Raw genomic sequence first — 24,543 nt, forward strand, 5'->3', positions numbered from 1 at the left:
TTCTGTAAACCTGCTGCTTCACCTCTCCTTCTCCACCCAACTTTCTCTTATGCTCTCTCATTTTCTCCATTTGGTCATCTTTTTCTCTTTTATTGCAAAAATGCTACAAGCAGCTCCCAGCAGGATCCTTATTAAGGTTGTCCAGTAGCCAATTACATGCTCTGAAATATCTTTGGTCTCAGTCTGCCTCACATTTACTCCTTCTTTACAGGTGAGATGGTGTTGGTCAAAGCCAATCCCTCGCCTCCCTCCCTCCTTTATCCCTCACATCCCCTTTGCTTTCCCCTTCTCCTTTTTCCGCCCCATCCCTGCTCTGTGTTAAGTGTGCTGTGACACAGCAGCAGAGCGAGATGAGAATTGGGAATAGAGGATATAGAGTTGTGATGAGCGAAGATTTGACAACAGTGTTGGTTTGACATTAGGGAATAACGCCCCTCGCCCCATCTCCCTGACTGCCATGAAAAGCCATTAATTTGGATTTACATGTCCCACATGCCAGTCAACCTCTTATGATAGACAGATAATTCAATTCTTTATACTGCATAAAAACTCTCAAGTGTGTCTTGTGCTTGTTTCTGTCTCTCTTCTCTCCCCTTTCATTAAAAATAATCTGTGCTATTTACATGGATGTTTATATGGTGTTACAGCTCCCTTTAATTCATGATGCTCAAAGTCAAAATCTTCACTGCATGGCTTATACATTCTTACATTAGTTAGCTAAGCCTGATTTATTCCTGAATTGTCCCCGAGCCCCTGAGATCAAGATCTTTTTTTCTTTTTGCAGTAGAGACCTGAAAACAAAAGATCACAGCAGTTAGACTCAGTCGCACAAAGAAAATCATCACACCCACACAGACACACTAATTAAAACAATGACAACAATTAAAAATATCAGTAAGCAGACCTTTAAAGTCCTTCAGAGGAATGTATGTGATTTCAATTTGTTTTGTAGTTCATTCAAGCAGTAAGGTACAAACTGCAGTGCTGGAAACCAGTTGAGTTTGTACAAGGAACCTTTTAAGCTATTCTGTGATTTGAAGTCATGTTTGTTTACTTTGATTATAGTTATCAATGTAGCTATAATGTATCTAATGACGTAGCTATCTTGAATAGTGAATTGAATGGCAGTGTGGTAAATGGTTTAGGGTATAGTGGCAGCAGCATGAGCAGACAAAACATATCCAAAGTAATAGTGAACTGTATAATGTGTTTTCTGTTTTGAAAGCAGAAATCAACTTTGTCCCTCTGTAAGAATCCAATTTGAATTCTCTGTTTTAGAATGAGGTGTTGTCATGGACAATCTGCTATCAAATTCCTAACTAATTATAATGCAGTACTCTATCTATACGATTAACATTGAGGGTATGGATTTGAGTAGGAACACCAAATATTTGTCTTTTTAAAGATAAGAACAAACTTTAAATTAATAAAAGAGGACTAGAGGTTAAACGCAGACTGTAATATACAGAGAATGCCTAGTTTGAGGCAAAGAACATGGTACACAATATAGTATTGTCAGCATAAATATGAACATTGCAGTGTTCAGTTGAAAAATAAATATTTGTATGTATAGAATGAATAGTAGGGGGCCTAATATTGATCCTTGTGGGATCAACCATTTGGTGACTTTTAATTTGAAACCAACAGTTTGAAAGCAACCAAAATTTACAAATATAATGGGGATAACTAGCAAGAATGAATCAGTTAGCAGCACAATGTCTGCTCTGATGTATCCCCTTGAACCGTGTTGACTTCTGCCTTGAGTCTATTTCCTGAGCTAGTTAATTAACAAGTCCATACTTCTTCTGACCAAAGTTTCCTCCACTCAACTACAATAAGACACAGTTACCAACCGTAGCGCATCCTCTCCCCTCAGCCCACACACTGGCTTACCCTTTCTTCCATTCTTTCATTTATCCATCTCTTCACAGTCTATCTAAGTCGCCATCTCAGTGCCGCTTTAAGGCGGCTGGCCCTCATCATTTTCCTCTATGAAATAGCTTTCACGGTGACTTCTCCAGAATGTGAATGAAGCTGCTGCTGAGGATTCATTCTCTACTACCAGAGTCAGTCATAACCCTTACTATGATATGGCAATCACGTCACGTGAACAGACGCAAGCATGCACACACACGTAATTTATATGCATAACTAAAACAAAATATGGCTCTTGCACAGCTGTATTATGTACTGGCAGTCTTTTCCTCAGAGCAGTAAATAAATAATGAGAACACTGTTAAAATTCTGCCATTATTGCTCTGCTGCTATCAGCTCCATGCCTCCCTGCTCTGCCTCTCTCTAAAGAAAAGGAAGGTCTCGCTTGAAAAAAAAGAGACTGCTTTTCCTTTAACATGTTTTTATTCCTTTTGCTTTAATCTCCCCACTGTTCACCCCTCTCTCCAGCTCCTTTACCTTTCCTTTTCCATTTTTACTCATCATGAAAAACTTAGCTCTAGCTACTTCTCTTTTTTTTTTTTTTTAACTCATGTATAAATAAAAAAAATTTATGAGACAGAAGCTCACAATTCTTCCCTTACCACTTTGGTGATGCACAACTTGCAGAACATGACACATTGTCTCGTGGAATATTACAGAAAAAAGGAGAAATAGAAGGGTCCAGGTATCGTTTGTTCATACCTGGACCGGTCATCCTCCAGGCTACCTGCGCTTTATTCAGATAGGAGAGAAAGAAGTGCAAGAATCAGTAGTGGATAATGTGAGATGACAGGTGCTGGTATTTAAGCCAGAAACAGATCATGACATGAGGTGTACAAGGCAGATCTGTCCATTTAAATGTGATGATCTCTACTTTTTCCTGTCTTGTGGAAAGGGCAGTTGATATTTCAGAGTATTTCCACATAACCTACTGACCTTTTGTGTTGGGGATGAAGATCTAAAGCAGACATATTGGGGCTGAGTGATGCAACAGATAACAAGACAATAGAGATATCTGCTTGCTTGCTTGCTTGTGTGTGTGTGTGTGTGTGTGTGTGTGTGTGTGTGTGTGTGTGTGTGTGTGTGTTTGTTTGTGTGTATGTGGTGCATCCAGTATTAGTGGCTCTGCAGCATTCTGAGGGCTAAAATATGTGTCAGCCTGTTTAACTAACAAGCAAATATCGCAAGACAGGATGTTAAAAATGTGTGTATGAGAGAGAGAGGGAGAGAGCAGCAGATAAACACATAATAAGTGACATGGCACTGCACGCTTAGAAGTTGTTCTTTATGTCTTGGCAGCTGATAAATTACTCTCTGATGTAGCAGAGAGAGAGTTCAAGCACACATAAATGGAAAAATAGGAAACTGACAGGTGGAAAACGACAGTATTCCCATAGAAAGGTCAACCCTGAGTGTGGTTGTGTACTGTAAATACATTTTTTTTTTAAAGTTTGTATCAGTGACTCTAATCCTTTCTGCCTTGTGGGCTGTCCCATCTCCAGGCCTGAGCTGGCAGTGGCACTGCAGTAAATGTGCCCATAAAGCCTTTTTTAAATTGAAAATTGAAAATAGCGAGTGGTGCTCTGATTGTGTGTAATTTCACTGGGAGAACAGTAGAGAGGAATTGTACTCACAATAAAATATCTCCCAGGCTGGGCAGATATCCCCCCCCCCCCCTCCCTCTTCCTCAGCAGGTCATTCTGATTACTGCAGAAAACCGTTGTTCCAACCCATCTCAGCTTCTTTGCTGATCTCCCACACAGTCATTTGCATTTTCTTCTCTTGGCACTCTTCCATATCTTTCAATTTATACAGTCACACCTGTTATTCACTTGTTTTTCCCTCCTTCTTTGTGGCAACGCAGAACCTCATCTAAATGCACAGCCAGTCACTAGCTCTCTACCTGCTTAGAGCATTTTTTACTGGTTTGAAAAAGTGCAATCATTGTTTTCTTTCTAATACCGTCTCAAAACAACTCAAGGTGACACGGAATTGCTTACATGCCACGAGATGAATGAACCTATTCCCTGCTTGTCAGCGTGTCTTGATAGTACAGGGCATGCATACCTTGATATTTCATTCACTTTTATGTAGCTTTTGGTGGTTATCTTGTGCTGTCCTGCTCAAACAGTATGCATAGGCTTTCCAGGGCTTGCTCTCTTGCCTGCAGACAAGCAGAGAGAGGCAGGGGAGAGAAGGGAGTAAGGAGGAGGGAGAGGGTAGCAAATGAGGTGTGGGTAAAAATTATGTGGGACTAGAAAAGAGAGCAGTGGCCCAGCCCTGGCAGGGATGGAGAGACAGAGAGAGAGAGAGAGAGAGAGATTATACAGTGTAAAATCCATGCGAATTCAGCTTTAGTTGTAGTGCAGCATCCAGATCAGCAGACTCCTTCACCACTGGGGAACAACCGCCTTTTGTGTTCCCCCCGCTGCAGTGGGGGAGTGCATTTACCGTCGCGCCCAAGGGGAGAAGCCTAGAAGTATCCTCCAATCAGCCGTTAGTGATTTCTCTCATCTTGTGGGGCTGCTGATGGTGATTTATCACTGACCTGAGACAAGCGCTGCACTCTGCTCTAACACCCCAACCACCTGGACTACTCCACGGTTTTTTATTTCTTTTCTTAAACACAAATACCCTCCTGTGGATATTTCAAATATAATGACCAGAGGACAAAAGGAGGATTAAAATGGACTTACTGACTGCCATTCTTGAATTTCCTTTTTCTTCTTGCTGCAGACTGAAGATGGAGTAACTTTTATGTGTGCATATGTGCCACATGAGAACATCCTTTCATACTGAATGCTTTGATAGAAGAATATAGGCATTTTTTCTGAATTATTTGTCATATTTCATATCAGATTTTATTCTGAAAGCATAGCAGGCAGGGGATGATTGTAGACACTCCACTGCAATAATCATGTAGGACTGATACTCAGGTACATAGATGTATATAGGGATGGACAAGAGATGGCGATGGAGAGAGGGAGTGACAGTTGGAGCACACCTGCCTGCTGAACATGTCTGACACCTCGCTGTAGCTCGATTAGCGCCTGCTCTCCAGACTATCAGGTTGTCTTTTCCCAAGTTATCGTGCTTTTCACTGAGTGGAGATTGCTTCCCTGTGTGCTTGTGTGTATGAGTATATGACCGTGAGTGAGTGAGTGTGGTTTGTGCTAGGAGCCAGAGTTTGGGATTACATTGCCTCTGGAAAGGATACAGGTGTAGTGGAGCCTTGAATGAGGATTAGTAGCTCTAACTCCTTGTCGCTGGCAGCACACAGGGCGATGGACCTTTCAGACAAGACTCTTAAGTCTCACTGGAGGGTTAAAGATAAAGGTTTAACCAACGTGATGAGACTCCGAGGGCAAGGACGGGGACTGGAAGACAGTTGAGAAAGTTATATTGAGATTTTGTTACATTTCTAATTCAGGCACCTTGACTGAGGCTAATCTTAAAGCGAGTGGGAGTTCCATATTAATAGACTGAGGACAATTATAGCAACTGGTCAAGGACAATTAAACTAGTTAGGAATGAGAGAATGTGTTTGTATATCCATAGACTGGTAAAAAAAAACCTGCCTAAATGAATAAAATCATTGGATATGTAAAAGACAAACATCTATGGTACTTGTGATAAACAATCTTGATTTCCCCAATAACCCAGCAATCCAATTGATCCATGAGTTGGTTTGATATTGATTTCTCTACACAGTCAGGATAGAGTCTTGTCTGATCTCTGCTGCTTGAGAGGTCACTAATTTAATTATAATCCGTCATTCACACTCTCAACCTCGAGTAGCCGGTGCTGAGTATGCTGTAGCGTACAGAATCAATGGTTTAATATTTGCCATCATATCTGACAACAGACCAGAGAACCTGCTGCAGTCTACTTTAACAATCTCACAGTTTCGGCATGTGTTGTTTACGTGTCTTATGTTATTTGGAGAGGCAGTATGATAAATGCTCTGTGTTCTGCTGACAGTTAACAGAAAATTTGGCAGCTTGTGTGCTTGTAGTTGGAAAAAAAGCATGTGTTGTTGCCTATCTTGATGCGTGTGCAGGTGTACATGTTTTTTGGGCTTGTATCCCTGCCGTACAGCTTATCTTAGCTGCACAGCAAAGGCTCAAAGATCCTTGCTAATGGTGTAATACGCATCACTCAACTTGCTTCACTTAAAAGTTAAATTAGGAAATACCTTTAACAATGCACTGCTCCTGAAGTGGAGGACGAAAGCAGGGCAGTCCTGACAGAGCTTTCAGGAGGAGCCTTTATCTCAGCAGTCACACTCAGCAATCCTTCAGCGATCCGGGAAAGCAGAGGCAGAGCAGGTGGGAAACTCGTTGTGGGAGTGACGAGAAAAAAAAAAACAGGACTGAGGCAAGTTCTTTGATAGCTGTATTGTTTGTATATACATTGTTCAAAGAGCACTGCTGAAAGTGTGCTGTTTGGAGGGAAAAAACTGAGGAACAGAGTGGGGGAGTTTAGTGAGAGTTCTGCTGGGAAAACCTGCTCTACTGCAGATTTCAACACTGAAGAACAACCCAGGCAGGGTACTGCATGTATACTGCATGATCACCTTTGACAAGTCACTGGATCAGCATTGATCTGTCTGAAACAACTGCTTAATCTATTAAAAGGCACAAGCACAAAACCAGCAGGACTCTTAAAAACATATTTTCTCCACATCCAAGATTACAAGTGAAACTGGATGATCCACAACAAGCACATGAACTTAAACAAGCAACATTTTTGCCTGCGATGGAGACAGAAACAAACACATGGTCTTGCAGCTCTGAAACTATCTCCACATTTGAATTTCCTCTGGATTATAACACTTGAATTGTGAACAAGAAGAGGAGAACAGTGACACAGCCAAACAAACTGTCTATCTGTCCCCGGCAGGGATGTGTTGTGTGTTACTCTGAGGAGGAGTAGTGTAGTATACCACAAGCCTGCGAATGAGGGTGGGGCTCTCCTACTGCCACAGACAAAGACTTTGATAAAGAGAGTCCTGGTGTGAGAACTGGTCAAGTGGGGCAATTTTGGACCTGCACAGTCGGGCACCGTGTCAAAAGTCACAATGGGGTGTAACATGTGCGTGGTTCAAAAGCCTGAGGAACAATACAAGGTCATGTTCCAGGTGAGGCCCTTTCTTCTTTCTCTCTTTCTGCCTTGTTTTCATTTCTTTCTTTTTTTTCATTTCTTCTTTCTTCAGACAAAAGCATCCCTCTGTGTGTCCTTAAAGTTTTCATTGTTATTCTGTCTTAAGTTGGCCCTTTCTTTTTTGCGAAGCTGCTTGATGAGTGACAATCAAAACAGCACTGTTGAAAATGTCATTGGTCTTCCATCTGCAGTGAAAATAAACAGAAGCTCATCATGTTGACAGACTCGTTTAACCCAGATAATTAAAATATTAAATTCCTAATAACCAGTTTTGAATCGGAAATAAATTTAGCATATATCTACCAGTTATTTTATTGATGGAAATGTCAAGGACACCAACATCAGGTAATAAATGAATGATTCAAAATATAAGCACCATAATATCAATTAAATAAAACATGATAATTACATTACATTTCATTCAGCATTCAAATCCATTAGGTGAATTCATGTAATATAAGCTCCAGATCATGTAACACATCTTTCCCTTTTTTTGCTGGACTTTTATGCCTTCTGTGTAGATTTTACATACCTAAATTCACCCAGAAAAAAAACTGTATAAAAAACTGGTTATTTATTTATTAGTCATTAAGTGACCATAATACCTATAAATATGAGAATGATACTTGACTGTGATTACAATGATTACGTTTATTTAATTGCGTAAGATAGAGAGACGCTGGTGTGGGGTGAAGTAGAGTGGTGCAGAGCCACGGAGGCAGCAGGATGGATGGGTTGTTAAAGCCGGGCTAAAGTGTTATGGGAGCAAGGAGGTTGCCACGGTTACAGCCTCAGCACCACCTGCCAACTGGGACCATGGACTATATGTGAGTAAGCTCATCTGGCTGTGCAGTGCCTAAGGAAGCTTCTGTTCGGTGACGATGATACATGCGGTGACCAAAATAAGTCCCATGCTTACTAAGCATGAAAACGCTCAGCACTCATGGGTATGCAGCGCAACACTTTTAGTATCTGTGGCACCAGGAGCATCAGCGGGGTCTCTTTAGCATGTTAGGGTCTGGGCCAGTTAACTGGGCTGCAGCTGGTGTCAGAGGCGATGCCAAGAAAAAGAGGAAAACATGGAGGGAGGCTGAGTCCAAATAGAGGCACGATAATAAGTCAAAGAGGGAAATAGGCAAATGAAATTGTGAGGGAAAGTCACATTGTTTTCTTTCAGTCTTTTATTTCTGGTGTTTGCCCTTAGAGTAATTGATTTAAGCTCTTCATGAAACAGAGGTGAATAGAAAAGGCTTGAGTGACTTCACATGAGGAGGAGAGAGGTGGTGTACAGTCTGGGATGTGATCATAAAATCAGAGCATTCCATAATAAGTGACCATATCTAAACGGGGTCAGCAGTAATGACACTGACCGCATGCAGGTCAACATCTTTGAAAGTAGTAATCTAATAATTCCACTGATCTGGCAATGTGGGGTCAATTGTAGCTGCAGGTGGTGTCCCTACAGAAGAAACCCTTCCAGCTCTGTCTGACAGAGTATCTGCACGTGGTTTCCAGACGGGTGTGGCGATGAGTGGAGCGAACAGAGATGGCAGGAGATATGTTGAATGATTTGGAGCGTGCAGAGCAGTTGTCATGCAAATGTTTTGTGTGGATGGTGCTTGTGTAAGTAGAGCAGATATTGTGAGGTGTTGGGAGCAGCAGGTCTACATATATTGTGGTCTGGTGAGCCTAGGTTAGGTAACACTAACCCTAGAGGAACAAACGCAGATGGAGTACTGAACCAGAGCCACAGCCTTTGGCTTTCAGAGGCTGACTAGTACATTGCAATGAGAATATAGTTAATGAAACACAGAGGTCTGCTAACTGCAAAGCAACAAAAAAAAGAGTACAAATCAAACAATCCAAAATACTAAAAGGCAGCCAAACAGACTGCATGCTGCATTTTTCTCCATTTAATTCAATCTCATTTATTACATGTAATGATTAAAAACAGCAATTCTTGCTGTGCAGATGGCTGATTAATCCAAAGATCATGCCAAGCAAAAGATGGTAGGTATACTGTGTCCAATCATAAAAGAAAAACATCATAAAAGAAGAAACGTAATTACATTTCCCCCCACACTTCATAGCGTTTCCCTTCAGAGGTTTTCAGCTTTGAGCTGTTTTCCTTAACTAACATGTATAATTACACCTTCAAATTAGATGCAGTTACTGAGTAACTGTCTTAAGACAATCAATACAGCATTAAACAGCTTACAGGCAGGAAAACCAGGCTGTGAAATTTGACTTTATCAAAACACTTGCTTCTCTTGCCAAAGGAATAAAACCCATGCAATTATACATTGGGACTCTGTTACATATATGCTGCGCAGTGGTGGTGGGTACACACCCTATGGCATGTTTCTGATCAATTCAGCCTCCTATAGCCCCAGGTGAAAATGTATATTGTTGTTGAGTTACGGTCTAAATTGTAGTTGTACAGTACATGCACATAAACCATCTCTCTCACACTCACTCACTCACACACACACACACACACACACACACGCCCTTACACACACACGCCCTTCAGCCGCTCCCTTCCTTTTCTCTCCTCCATCACAGTAAAGCGGGAGGCTGTTTCCATGGCAACCAGCGTCATTAAACAAACAATGTGCCCAAATGTGCTTTTATTCACAATGACACAGAGAAACATGCCGACAGCCACAAGAGGCAAACGGATGAGAATCAATACATACCCAATGACCAGCTGACAGAAGCTGGAGCTGAGTAAGTGCACGGCTGCGTGTGTGAATGACATGGATACTCACACATGGACATGCATACTGGAGGTGGACAAAATAAAAGGCACACCTGACAATATAATGTAATGAGAGCACCATAAGCTAGTGTACCGTTAGATTAAATTGTTAGATTGCATTATACTGACATATCTGTCATATTGTCTTGTCCACCCTCCATTTGACATTAATACGGTAACTGCACTTTTCACTTTTGACAAATATTGTTTTCCCCCAATTCTGTCAGTAACTTTACTTTAACACCCCATATTTAGCATCTATAAGCAGTCAATAAACTAAAAAATATAAAATATAATAAATCATTTATAACACATAATGTAGTTAATAGTAGATAAGGACATGTTGACATGTTTGTTAATGTACAATATTTTCAACAATTATAACTTCACCTATGAAGAAATTTTATATGTAATAACGTGTTATATATTATATTGTCATTCATCATCCATTTATCCAGCAGCATCCAGTTAGGGAGGCTGCAGGAGGAGTTAAAGTTGTTGACAACTGCATCAATAAACTCTTAACAAATAAATTGTATCTGATTAATTATAGTGTATTATGAATCATTTATTAAATGTGTGTATATACTGCTAACAGGGGAGGGGGGGGGGGGGTTAAGTAAAGGATTTCATGTATTTTTATTTATCAAAGCACAAGATGTGACTGTGTAATTTAAAAAAGATACAAATGGTGCTGCAAAAAAACTTAGTGCAAGTTAATCACAACACCTGACAGACTGCTCATTACCTTTTGGCTCGTCAGCTTCTTTTTGTCAAGAGTGTCGGTTTTCTCAGGTGAAGGGCAGGCTAGTGTTTCATAATATATACTGTGTGTCTGTGCACAACTGCACGTGTCTGTCGGGTTCCTGCTCTTTCCCTCACAGACTTCTTGTCTGACATGGACACGAGACAGAAAGGATGTAGAGGAGATTTCATTTAATAGGACAGTGACAGAAAAAAAGAAAGGGTGGGGGCATTATTGTAAGGTCATATAGCCTATGATATGTTTTACAGACCTACTTGCTGCGGTTCATCCACCACCATCAATAACATTTTTTTTTTAAAAACCCTGCCCATAATTCATCTTTTGTTCTATCTGATGAATGTATTGATAAATTATGTATAGTCATATAGCTCACACTCCCGCAGAGGCTTGTTAGCTCCATTGCAATCATTTTAAAGAATGCTTTAAAATCAATATCTTCTCACTGGTATCAGTATATAATAGGCCTGCTTGTTCATTTAAATTAGCTCAGTGATATCAAACAACAGGGGTTATAGCCAGAGTAGGTCAACTCCGTCTCCAGATTAATTGATTTTGTGAGGAGATGACTGCTTCAGCCTTCAAAGCATGGGAGATGAGAAAAATCAATTACAGAACAAGTGGAATTCAATATATAAGGAGGGCGGGGCAGGTATCGGTCAGACAGGAGCTTTTGCATGAACTCCGTGGACAATCCATGTTTGGGGAAAACTCTGTGATGCTGTGAGGAAAAGAATTACCAAACTTCAGATAAAGACGTGTGGTTGTGTATTTTTCCCACACACTGCGTTTAGGATAACGTGCATTCATGTGGAGTTAGTCATCCCCCTCTTTTTTTTTTTTTTTTATTATCTCAGCCTGTTGTTTAGCACGAGATTCATTTGCTCTTTAAAGGGCTTTCAGATAAAAACTAATTATGCATCAACCACTTAGTAATTTCCCATGAGCTTCCATTGTGTGTGTGTGTGTGTGTGTGTGTGTGTGTTTACAAACAAATCCAGAGCCAGGCTCGCTCACTATTTACATTCATCCAGCAATTCCTGGAAAGCTTGTTTTCTACATTTCTCCGGCATCATTACCCTCACCTACCTTCCTCCTTGCTCCACCCTGCACTCCTTCAGTGTCTCTTTCTGCCTTTGCTCTCTTTCTACACTTTGAACTCTTTGCATTTCTTTCATCTCTCCCCCCATCACCCCCATCCCCAGCCGCCGCTGATACCACCACCGCCCACCCCCTACTGTGAATTGTGCAGACTGTTATTTTTCCTGAATTTCAATTCTAGTGTTTTTAACACAAATATACAGAATAAGGATGGATTGTGGGGGTGGGTGTGCACCCAAGGCTTCATTATTTGCATTGCTTGTGTCGCTTTTAAAACGCAGATGTATGTAACGATCTACTAACCCAGAGATAATAAGAGAACAGAACATGAGTGTAATGGATTCTCCATCAAAGCAGGTCTAAAACATAACAACCATTACCCTGCATGAAGTCATCTTCAAAGCAATCTCAGCACCTCTCATTGATAATGAATGAGAAGTCCCCCTCTCCATCTCAGTATTCATAGCTGTCACTCATGACCGCAGAGCTGTTTCCTAATAGCTTCTTTCTGTTCCTGGAGAGCTGGACCGTGTGGTCACGAGCACAGAAACAATAGATACCTCCTGCTGTTTGGAAAGAGAGAAAAAGATCATAGGGTGAGAGCTGAAATAAAAATGCACTTTGCTGAAGAATGTTAAGGTGCGTTTTTCCTCCAATCTAACATGCAAACCACACCGTGTAAATTCCTTTATTACCGATAGGCCATGTAGGGAGGAAACATCTTATTTGTTTTCAAGCAAAGAGGATCATTAGAAGAGACAGAAAAGATTTATGAAGGAACATTAGTGTGAGGAAGGACAAACGCACACCAGGAGATGGACCGGCTGAAATAGATGGAAATAGAGGAGTGGGAGGAGGGTGCGTTGTCATCTCCAGGGAAGGGACAGAGAAGACAGAACTGCTGAGGCAGCACGACGTAAGAAAATCAGAGTGTGGAGAAAACAGGAGGGAGAAGAAGCAGGAGTGGATATGGGTAGGGTATGGATGAAGAGAAGAGAAAGGGAAATGAATGTGAGCATGAAAACATAATGGCCAAGCAGGAAAGATCGACTAGATGAGTGGTGGTGGTGCTGTTGTTGGGAGAGAACCAAAGGGAGCAGGGCTGAGTGTGGCAAGAACATTTTTGTGCTTGGCTGCACAGGCGAACATTGATTTGACATGCAATTACTGGAAGGGGACAAGAGGAGAGAGAGACAGAGACAGAGACAGAGAGAAAGAATGAAGCAAGAAAAGATGTAGAGAGCGCAGACAGCCAAGGTCAGTGACTGAGTGCAGCATGAGTGACACTCTACAAAGGCTGTCTGGCTCAGTAACTGGCTGCCTACATCATCATGTTGCCGTCTGCCTCGTGTAATGAAATCAGGAGAATGGAATTTGTCTTCGTGAGTTTATTTGAAAAATGTGTTAATTTAAATGATCCTATTCAAGATTAAACAACAGTCTACAGCCATGCTAGTGGATCTGTGAGGATTTACTTTAACAGCAGCGCTTTAAACTTAAGGTATACCATGTTCACTATGTTCACTATCAAAAGTAGTTTAGTGGGTTAACATGCTCACATTTGCAAATGAGCATTAAGTACACTGAGGCTGATGGAAATGCTTTTTTCTTTAACCTTTATTTAAATCAGCAGAGGTCCCATTGAGATTTAAAATCACTTTTTCAAGATAAGATAAGATAGACTTTATTAATCCCACACTGGGGAAATTCCTGTGCTACAGCAGCTCAAAAGAAAAATGTACACACTTTAGGATAACACATATACACATTAATTAGACATAGGAGAAAGAATATACATAAACTATAGTTAATGGAAAAATAGAATTAGTTATAATAATAGTAATAAAACAACCATATTTACACAATAAATAACCTTATATAAACAGACAGTATATAAACACAGATATACAGATGAGTAAGGTGTGAATGAATAGAGATGACATGTTGCACAGATGAGTGGACACAGTAATAAATAGATAAATGTGCATGTGTTCAAGGAAGTCCTGGTCAAGATAAAAACAAGTGATTGTACACAGACAAAATAAAAAAAAAACACAACAGACAGTACTACAATAGCCTATATATCAACGGCTATTGTGGATGCAGAATTTCGCAGAATTTTCCACAGATTTTCAGCAGAAAAAAATAAAAATCTGCAGATTCCATTTGGGCCTGGTCATTAGTTTTGGTCATAAACCAAATAATTGAACAATTTACAACTTTGACCTGCTGGTGGCACTAGAAGGGTGGCCCCGGGGTTATTACACCACATGAATGCCTGCAAAAGAGTTGGTGGCAGTATACCTAATTTAGTTGATGTTGAGATATTTCACTGGATAAGTGCACATTTTGACCTGTTGGTGGCGCTAGAGGAAAAGCCAGGGGATCACCAAAAGTCGTTAGGATTCATCCTCTGGGGACCATAACTGTATGCACCAAATTTCATGGCAATTCATCCGGTGGATTTTTAAAATAAATATTTCAGTCTGGATCAAAGCGGTTGACCGTCAGATAGACAGACTTTGATATGGAGTCACACCGCTAGCAGCTAAACACTGTTATAAATACTGAATCAGGTATGAATGCTGAATGAATCTTCCTTCAAGGTTTGTGGGATGTCCTGCTTGATTTGGCCAGGAATGTTTTGGTTCAGTAACCCTGAAGTCAAATCCCTGTTTTGATTCATTCTCCACATTTATTTTCAATAATCTTTCATTATTAATGGCCCTCTCAGCCGTGGTGGGAGAGAGGAGAGAGATTTCATACACCACACGAGTCGGCCTTCAACAGCCCTAGAGAGTCAGGACCAGTGGTGGAAGAAGTATTCAAGTAAAAGTACTAATACCACACTGTAAAAATACTTTGTTACAAGTAAAAGCCCTGCATTGAAAATGTTACTTAAGTAAAAGGATGTAAGTATCATGAGAAAAATGTACTTAAAGTATTTAAAGTAATAAATGCAGAAAACTCCTCACATTTCAGAAACTGGAAACGATCCAAACTGTTGTGTGTTTAATGGTCTAATCATTTCAGCTGGTCATGTTGGCCGTTATATTGTTGGGTAGTTTAATCTATAATAAAACATCGTATTTAATAAACTACATGTGTTTTGTGTGCAAAAAGTTTCATTTGTAACGTAACTAAAGCTGTCAGATGAATGTAGTGGAGTAAAAAGAGCAATATTTCTCTCTGAAATGTAACGAAGTAGAAGTAGAAAGTGGCATGAAAAGAAAAGACTCAAGTAAAGTACAAGTAACTCAAATTTGTACTTAAGTACAGTACTTGAGTAAATGTACTTAGTTACATTCCACCACTGGTCAGGACACATATTGTGATGCTACTATTATATACTATATATGATGACTATTTAAATATGATGACTATTTAAATGTCCAAAAAGAGGGAGAGAGCTCTGGAACGTGTTTTATTTCTCCAAATCAAAATGTTTGAAAGCGTGACATTCCAGCAGAAATTACATTATAATCATTTTTTTAGTGAAGCTCCACTTGCTCAAAAAAAAAGAGAGGGAAATTGATTTAGTTTCTCCAGAATATGATTATGTTTGGTTATATATTTGCAGAGAGAAACCACTTCTGATTCACACAAAAGAAAGATAAGTGTTTTGTTTTGTAAGAGTGTTCAGGAGGACCAGAGTGGACAAAACTGATGTACTAAAGAAACTCATTTTTATCTCAGTGACAGTTAACTTGAATATATTTTTTCCACCTCTGGTTCTCTCCTTTATCTCAAGAAGAGCTCGCCATTTCCTAACCGTTCACCGTTGCAATTACTTTCTAACTCCACCATTTTCCTGCTTTCTTTCCCTCTCTCCACAGAAGGGTCACATAAACAACATGTTGTGCTCTTTTGACGCCGACGGTCGATTAAAGGTCTCTGTATAAAGCTTCCTGCTTTGCTGCTTTTGTGTGATGTGGCATCGAAACCTTTTAGATACAAACCTGTCTTTTTGTGTGTGTCTCTGTGTGCCTGAATTAACGCTATCAGCTGTGTGACAGTTGAAATACACTTATGTGTCTGCTGTAGTGTATCTTTCTTTCTTTAGGTGTGTGTGTGTGTGTGTAGCTGTAGTTCCCCCTCCTGTTCTCTGTGTTTTTGTGAGGCAGCGTTATTATGTCTGTGAACTAACCTTGCCTGGTGGATAAAACTGCTGATGTGGGTCTGTCCATCCTCATGTCTCTCTCCCCTCCTGCAGTGGTGGAAGAAGTATGCTTTACTCGATTAAAAGTAGTAATACCACAGTGTTAGAAAGGCCCCGGACACCAATAGTCCAGCCACACAGGTGTTTTCACTTGCCTCATTAGGACTGCACAACACACACCTGACCAGAGGTTTAATCAGCTAAGGTGATTGAAAACACCTGTGTGGATGTGCAGACAGAGACTTTAATTTGCAAAGTAACTTAAAGACCCTGAACACCCATACAGGTGTTTTCATTTAACCTGGCTGATTGGACCTCTTCCCAGGACTGCGTGGGTGTGTTTAGACTGATTGACTGACATCTTCCCGAGTCTCCTGTTAGCTTTTTTGCACCTGTGAGAGCAGGATAAATGACACCTTTATCATTCTTATTGGTAAAAAAAAAAAAAAAAAAAAAAAAAAGACGTGACTTAATATATTCCCATCTGAGCTCCGGCCCACCTTCAGTTTGAGCAGAGGTCTAATCAGCCAGAATAAAATCACCTGTGTGGGTGTATAGAGGCTAAGCTGTCAGATAAATGTAAAAAGTTGTACAAAAAAAATAAATAAAAAAAGTACAATGTTTCCCTCTGAAATATAGTGAAGTAGAAGTATAAAGTATTGCACAAAATGGAATTACTCAAATACAGTACAAGTACCTCAAAATTGTACTTAAGTACAGTACTTGTGTAGATGTACTTAGTTACTTTCCATCACTGCCTTGCTGTTATTCATGTCGGCATCTATGTAGTTTATCTTTTCACTATATACAACTCAGTTTGCCTATTTTCCAAATCTTTGTTTGTTTCTTGTGGTTCCTCTGTGTTCTACGTAGAAAAAAATAGATTTAGAAAATCACTCATTTTACACCTGGTTTCTTTGTCTTTATCCCCGCACCAATCCTTCTTCAATTCTATTTGCACCTCTTCTCTTTTTCTCTTCCTCTTCTCCTCCTGCTCCTCCACCATTTGATCTTGACTCTGTGTTTTCCAGGTGAATGGAAAGGATCTGTCCTGCCTTTCCGGGGATCCCACCCTGGACATACGGGACCCCGTGCTGTCCAACATACTGAGGCGGGGGGCCCGCAGACGCGCAGGCCTAGCAGGAGCCCCTGGAGGGTTAGTGCCAGTGACCATGGGCATGGCCGACTGTGTAGACAGCTGCACCCAAACAGACATCAGCTTCCAGCATATGTTGACTCTGGGCAAGAGCAGCCAGCATCCCTGTGGAGCTCCACCCCCACCCGACCCTCCGCCGTCGCCTCCACTGCCGCCATTACTGGAGCCATATCTACTCAATGAACTGTGAGTGCGAGTAGTATAATAGGCCTCTGCTGCATGTCCAACTGTCAGACCGGAGCTCATCTGCAGTCTTGGTTCTAGTCCATGCCATTCTGTTCACACATGTGAAGTTTGAAGCTACCCCAGTTATTGAAATATGATGTCCTGAATATTATCATCCTCAGCTTTATAGAGCCTGTATACTACGACCCCACTGACTACTTTGATATCACTCATCATGAAGTGGACAGGCAGGATGAGCTGGAATATGAGGTGAGAGCCATTTAGCTACTCAAACTCTGGTACAGAAAACTGCCCCGCTCTTCTCTCTCTGACGTCCTCAAACTTTTCTCTAACTGCTTCAGGAGGTGGAGTTGTATAAGTCTCGTCAGCAGGATAAACTCGGGCTGACAGTGTGTTACAGAACCGATGAGGAGGAGGACCTGGGAATATATGTAGGAGAGGTTAGTGTTGGGAAATTAAATGTTCAATATATCTTTCCCATTTCTTTACACTCCTAAACAAATCCTTCTTTTTTTCCCCCCCAGGTGAACCCAAACAGTATCGCTGCAATAGACGGACGCATTCGCAAGGGAGACAGAATACTGCAGGTACAGGTTTCCTAAACGGTATACTGAGGGTTTGTATTCCTTTATATGATGTTATCAATACTGTAGGGTTGCATGACACCAAAGTCTTAGTCTTAGATACCCCCTGGTCCACAGTAGAGCTGGAGTCCTTTTTAATCCAGCCTTATTCACATATTAAAGGAAATTGCTAATAGTGCAGCAATGTTTCTTAATTCGATCATAAGAGGTTGAATATCGTTGCTTTAAGCTAAAGAGAGATTTCTTTCCTGACTATTTCTTAAATTGAGTAATTTCATTGAATCTAGGCTTGGTGGAAAGGCTTTTTCGTTTACTGGCATTAGCTCAATTTTTTTCTCCTCTTTTTTCTCTCTTAGATAAATGGAGTGGACATCCAGGACAGAGAGGAGGCAGTAGCTATTCTCACCAGAGAAGACAGCACTAATGTCTCTCTGCTCCTTGCACGACCTGAAATAGAGGTGAGGAAATTGGATATGCAGTCTTGAGGGAGTGCGCTGCAAGGCTCAGTCTGAATACTGACCTAAAAAGAAAGGTAACACTTTACTTGAAGGTATCTACATAAGAGTGACATGACACTGTCATGAACACATGACACTGTCATGACACAGGAACTCTAACCCTAACTCTAACACTAACCCTAACCATAACTTGTCATAACAAAAACCGAAAGACACTTACTAAAAGAAGCGTTATGTCATAAACGTTTATGACTTGTTTATTATGTTTATGACACGTTCATGACAGCGTCATGTCACTCTTATGTAGATACCTTCAAGTAAAGTGTAACCAAAAGAAATAAGTTTACATGCCTGGGTATATGAAGGTAGTGCTCTATGTAAACATACAACTATGAGATTCAGAAGAGAAAGAAAAGAAATTGAGGACACAAAAAAAGAGCTTTGTTCTATCCTGCAAGCTGTACGGGGGCAGAAAAGCAAAGAGGTGCAAAAACACGATGAGTTCACAGATTGTGTGAAGAAAGAGGCAATGACAAATAGTGTTTGTACTCTCAGTGCTAATGTGGCCCCCGCTTTGCTTCCCTTCAAGGTTACTCTTCTAGCAGATATGAGGACATTGTAACACATGCCCCTCAATAACACACCTCTGCCAAATGACTTGTAAAAACACAACTTGACACAATGTCGACACAACCAAATGGATTTTCACTGCATACCACTGTAAAACAAATGAGCTGCAAGCTAGAGACAGTATCTGCGAGAATACAAAAATCTGTATGCTGGCTGCATTTGTACAGAAGGAGGTAAAGGATTTAAAAGGCACTCATTAAAATGGTCAAAGTCAAAGACACAAACGCACACACACTCTCACATACACACACAAACCTCTCCTCTGTTTAAATGTCCTTGTATTCAGAGAGATGAGCATAAGTATTACCTGTGAAAGGCTGACAAGATTTATATTGCGAAGGCATGGTCCCACATTAAGATTCAAGTGAGCGAGGGGTGCACGGAGAGGGAAATGCACAAGCAGAGGTAAAAGCTCAATCTGTTGTCTTGAGGGAGAGAGAGAAGTGAAGGGGATGTCGAAGAATAAGAATGAAGATAATCAATACTTTGGTCTGTAGTCTGCATGCAACTCACATTCAAATCAAACCAATTAGCCAAGATCAACTGTGCTCTGAGGAGGTAATTGTTTACTTATACAAGCGCAGGTATTTTCAATATATTTGATCAGCGTTTGAGACAGATGCCAATCAAAACAGCAAAGTAAACAGCTCAGAAACAACAGTTCTTATGAAATATTAAGTATTATTCATCTCTAAAGATCGAATCATTTTGGATGGACATTCATCATCTAATACTGAATACTTAACTATGAAAAATCAATTTCCATCATAGCTCATGTTTAGATGTAGTCTAGACATGAGCTATGAGTGTTTGTTTTTCTCTATAGACAAATGACTCAATGGAAACCAAGTGATGTTAAAATCTCACACAGTACTGGCTCCATCTAGTTGACAGAAAGAAGCACTACTCAAATGTGCTGCACTCAACAATATTGCTCCACATCTACAGAATGTGTAAATCGGCAACAGTTTGCTTATAAGTTCACCATATCGACGTAAGGTTGATGATATGTCAATGTTGTGTTTGGTGCTTGTCCCCCCTGCCCCCAAGTGAGCAAACATGTCAATAAATGCAGGTTTATACACGTTTTTTTTTATTTTTTTTAAATGTCTTTAAAAGCTTAAAACATATTGTTATAATAAATATTAAAGATCCTATCCAGACATGTTTTAAAGGTCCCATGACACGCTCCAGTCCCACAATGAGCTTTACTTAGGACGTGCCATTTCTGTGTCTGTAGCTTTAAATACTATTGAGGATGGCAAGATGGAGGGTGGGGGTGTGGCCTTGACCAACTGCTACTTTGCTTGTTTGCAAGCCATGATGTCTCTCTCTCAAGGGTGGGCCAAATTCTTTGGGCGGGTAAAGCAGAGAAAGGGGAGGTAACTTTGCCCCTTATGAGCTCATAAGGAGCAAGATTCCAGATCGGCCCATCTGAGATTTCATTTTCTCAAAGACAGAGCAGGATACCCGGGGCTCGGTTTACACCTATCGCCATTTCAAGCCACTGGGGGACCATAGGCAGGCTGGGGGAATGCATATTAATGTTAAAAAAACTCATAAAGTGAAATTTTCATGCCATGGGACCTTTAAGGTAAGCATGGACCAACTTTTCCCGCATTCATTTATTCTGCACAGTAAAACTCAAACATCCAAGTATCAACAAACAAAACACATTTTTGAGTAAATGGGGCCTTTAAAATGTCAGATGTACAGCAACATTCTAACACATACTTTTGTTCTGTCTCTACAACAACTTTACACCTCCACTACAATGCCATCAACTAAATTCAACAACCTTCACCTGTCAGAATGACAACCAGCTGGACCCAGATGAGTTGGAGTTGGAGCCACTGGACAACGCTGTTCATCTGTCCAGCAGCCACAGAGTATGGAACGGCACCTCCGTCCTGGGTGCTGGACCAGGCAGTGTTGCTGGCGGGGGTGTACTTGGCAGCAATGGTTGCTCCATGAACAGGGATTCACCTGATTTGCTCCAGACGGTGCTGAGCAACAGCCAGGAGCTGGACAGCGGGGTGGGCCGTACAGATGAAAGCACACGCTATGAGGAGTCTTCAGAACATGACCTTCTGGGAGACGACCACACCAGTGCCTCCAATACCAACGCCACCAACACACCTGGCAGCATGCGCAAGTTTCTGTCCAGCCGAGGGGACACTCCACCCTTGCTGCACTCCCAGGACCTCCAGTTCAGCACGGACTCTCTCTTAGGGCTGGACTGTGTTTATGGAGGTGGGCTGGAACAGGTGGAGCGATTGGAGAGGGCCTACGCGGCAGATCCTGTGAGGATGATGATGATGCCTGGGCTGACTGAGGAGGAGTGTGAGAGGTATAAAGAGCTCCTGGAAATCAAGTGTTACTATGAGAAGAACAGTAATGCTCTGATGCTGCTGGAAGGTCAGGGGCCGGCAGAAGAGGAAGGCGGTGTCTCACTGGATGTGAACAGGAATGAGAGCTTGACGCAGCATGAGATGGCCCTTCTGGAAGAAGAACTGCGCCACTTGGAGTTCAAGTGTCGCAACATCCTGAGGGCACAGAAGATGCAGCAGCTGAGGGAGCGTTGTCTGAAGGCTTGGCCTCTCGAAGAGAAGAATGGAGCAAGTGCAGGGGCTGGAGTAGGAGCTGGACGCTTAGACATTAGTGGCACTTTGGTCAGTGAGGATTCCTGTCACCATGCTTTGTCAGATATCAATGAGCTCCCAGAAAGGGAGCGCTCAGATAAGGACAGCACGAGTGCCTACAACACTGGAGGGGAAAGTTGCAGGAGCACCCCTCTGGTCAATGAACAGTATCCTTCACCCTCTTCACAGAGCCTGGAGGGAGGAGAACCCCTTCTCCCAGCAGGTATGCAGCTACCAACCTCCACTAGACAGAGAGAGAGAGGGCCCAGGGCCGAAAGAGGGGACAGGACACAAGCAAACCTCAACCAACCCTACTCTCCCCACAGTCACAGGAGACGAGCCGAAGCGAAGACATCCAGCCCCGGAGCTAAGGTTAGGTCCCTGTCCCGGGACAGAGGAACCAGGCGGGGCTCAGACGGAGAGGTGAGACGTAACCCCAAAGCCAATGGGACAGCTGAGAGGACAGGGGGATACAGTGCAGACAACAGCCCTTACCTGTCCCGCCGTCAGACTGACACAAAGCCGCCTCAGCACTACCTGAGCTGCATGCAGCTGAGGTCTCCCTCCACCTCTGAGCGGCTTGGTGGACTCAGAGATGCTGCCAGAGAGGTCAGCATGGAGACTTGGGGCGACACCAGCCCAATGAGCTTGGGTAGCACATGTAAAGATGTTGCCCAAGCCCCAGGAGCTGTACCTATGTCCCCTCCATTGCTGCCTGCCTCCCCTCGTATGGAGTGGAAGGTGAAGATCCGCAGCGATGGCTCTCGCTACGTGGCCAAGCGGCCTGTGAGGGATCGCCTCCTGAAGGCACGTGCCATGAAGATCAGAGAGGAGCGCAGCGGCATGACAACGGATGATGATGCTGTGAGTGAAATGAAGATGGGCCGTTACTGGAGCAAAGAGGAGCGCAAGCAGCAGCTGCTGAAGGCCCGAGAGCAGCGGCGTCGCAGGGAGTTCATGATGCAGAGCCGCCTCGATTGTTTGAGAGAGCGGGAGCGGGAGCAGGGTGGCAGCGGTGGAGGACAGCAGGGGACCACGCAGCAGCAGGAACCCGCCTCCATCCTGGAGCTGTGCCACCGGAGGAGCATGAAGAAGCGGAGTCGCAGAATCCTGGACAACTGGATCACTATACAAGAGCTACTGGCCCATGGGACCAGGTCTGCTGATGGGAAGAAAGTATATAACCCCCTGCTGTCCGTCACCACAGTCTGAGATAAGATGGGAAGCAGAGAGTTGGGGAGAGATAAGGAAGTGTTTTGATAGGGCCTATAGGATAATCACAAGATGCTTTAGTACACCTTGGCACAAATATTTGTCAGCAGGGATGCAGCAACACTCTGAAACACAAAGTCCATGATAGTAATATACCTTAGGCACCAAGCTAAAATGTTAAGATTGGAGAAAAGCTCATGAGACTGCCATGGTTTGTGTAACAGTATCGCCCTGAACAGAAAGACAATGCATACATTTACAAAATTGTCGAATTGAAGCTACATTTCAGAAATGCATTCCATAATCACAAATGCAGATTTACAAGTCATACATGTCACATTTATTTTAAATACACTGAATCCCCTCTTTCACTTCCTCTGGTTTAATGGACCTAAACCTGCCATTTCCATAATGCGTTACCCTACATATACATATTTTACAGAAACCTGCACCAGCTTGTCCGATTTAAAAATCCGGACGTCACACAGTCAATGCACAAGATAAAAAAAAAACCAACTGTGTGTAGTTGGACAAGTGCACAGACCTACAAACATGAAGATTAGCATTTTTGAAACAATAGGGAAAATTCAGAGGGAGTACATTTAGAAATGCATCACCACTAGAGATCTGTCTTCCTACATAAAGGAGAGATAGCATGGCACCACCTGCTGTTTAGCCATTAGAGGACTGGTGCACAATAGTAATCTTTGCAGGCCTCTACATTTTTATAAAGGACAAAGAAGTGGGGCTAAGAACCATGCAGCTGTGAAAACATGAGAAAAAGCCACTTCTGTGCCATAAAACTGTATATTGAGTGTCCACAAAGGACTTTTGTTGAAGGAAATTTAAAAAAAATTGTGTGCCAGTTAATGTAGTGACGACATTTTTTTGTTGCATTCTTGTCGTGTTCATGTACAAATGCTGCTTTGTTTTGATACAGAAAATGCAACATCATTGTCAGACCACAGACGCTTTTTTTGATAACGAGGAGCTGAGCGGTGCCTTCCTTTCAGGCAGACTTGACTGTATAGCACAATACAAAAAGGCTGAACTACTGTAGCTGAGAAATTAAACACTAAAGCACAGAGCCACTGACGGGCTTAATGTTTTATGAAGAAGGGCACGTTGTGCATTTTGTCGTATAAAAGCACAGAAACCATTTGATGTGGTTTAATTCAGAAAGGCGTAATTTGCCATTTAAATTAATAAAATATCAAATAATCTTTTCTCTGTTTGCTATTTCAAAATTGCAAAATACTTTTTCTGGACCAAGTTTTGGCCAGTATGCAATATCATTTATTTCAATGTTGACTGTGAACAAGGCTATTTCATTGCAAATGAATTCTTAGCTACAAAAGAATCCCTGTTAATTGGGTCTGCAGCCAACAGTGGGGTTTTCTATTCATTTCCTGTCAGATGTCATTCCCAAACTTGATTCAGAGGTTTTCACTTGTTTATTATGTGCTCTCAGAACTAGCCTTTGGACAATTATCCAGCTAAAGTACCTATAATGACAATAACAGCCAAGAATGTTTATAAAACCTTGTGAACAAAAGCAGATTCTTCCTTTGGCTTACATGCATGTTTGATATTGAGGCATAAATGTTCCCCCCCCCCCCCCCATGTACTTTACGACTAAATGCCTTTAACATACTGTAATTGTGGATGTGTCTATGAACTTGCTTAAAACTCTAGCATAGTTAAAGAAAACATGGTGTACTTGTTCAATATTGTGATGTCTGTTCTGTGTCTGCCATTTTACAGTAAAAGCTTTTCTAAATAAATGCTGTGAT

The 24,543-nt window shown here is 41.7% G+C and overlaps 1 protein-coding gene across 2 annotated transcripts; it reads left to right on the top strand.

Annotated features, from left to right (window-relative positions):
• The first annotated feature begins 4,198 nt into the window (after positions 1-4,198).
• LOC116043580 (PDZ domain-containing protein 4-like) lies at positions 4,199-24,534 on the top strand. Of its 2 annotated transcripts, XM_031290375.2 has the most exons (8): positions 4,199-7,075; positions 15,560-15,613; positions 16,914-17,224; positions 17,386-17,473; positions 17,566-17,664; positions 17,749-17,811; positions 18,165-18,266; positions 20,708-24,534. In XM_031290375.2, exons 1-8 carry the CDS (start codon positions 7,016-7,018, stop codon positions 22,748-22,750), a joined length of 2,820 nt encoding a protein of 939 aa, XP_031146235.1. In that variant the 5' UTR covers positions 4,199-7,015; the 3' UTR covers positions 22,751-24,534. The 2 variants fall into 2 exon arrangements, with proteins under 2 accessions (XP_031146235.1, XP_031146236.1); XM_031290376.2 differs by lacking the exon at positions 15,560-15,613.
• The last annotated feature ends 9 nt before the right edge of the window (positions 24,535-24,543 follow it).

Source organism: Sander lucioperca, chromosome 12 (assembly GCF_008315115.2).
Source record: "Sander lucioperca isolate FBNREF2018 chromosome 12, SLUC_FBN_1.2, whole genome shotgun sequence".
Lineage (NCBI taxonomy): Eukaryota > Metazoa > Chordata > Actinopteri > Perciformes > Percidae > Sander > Sander lucioperca.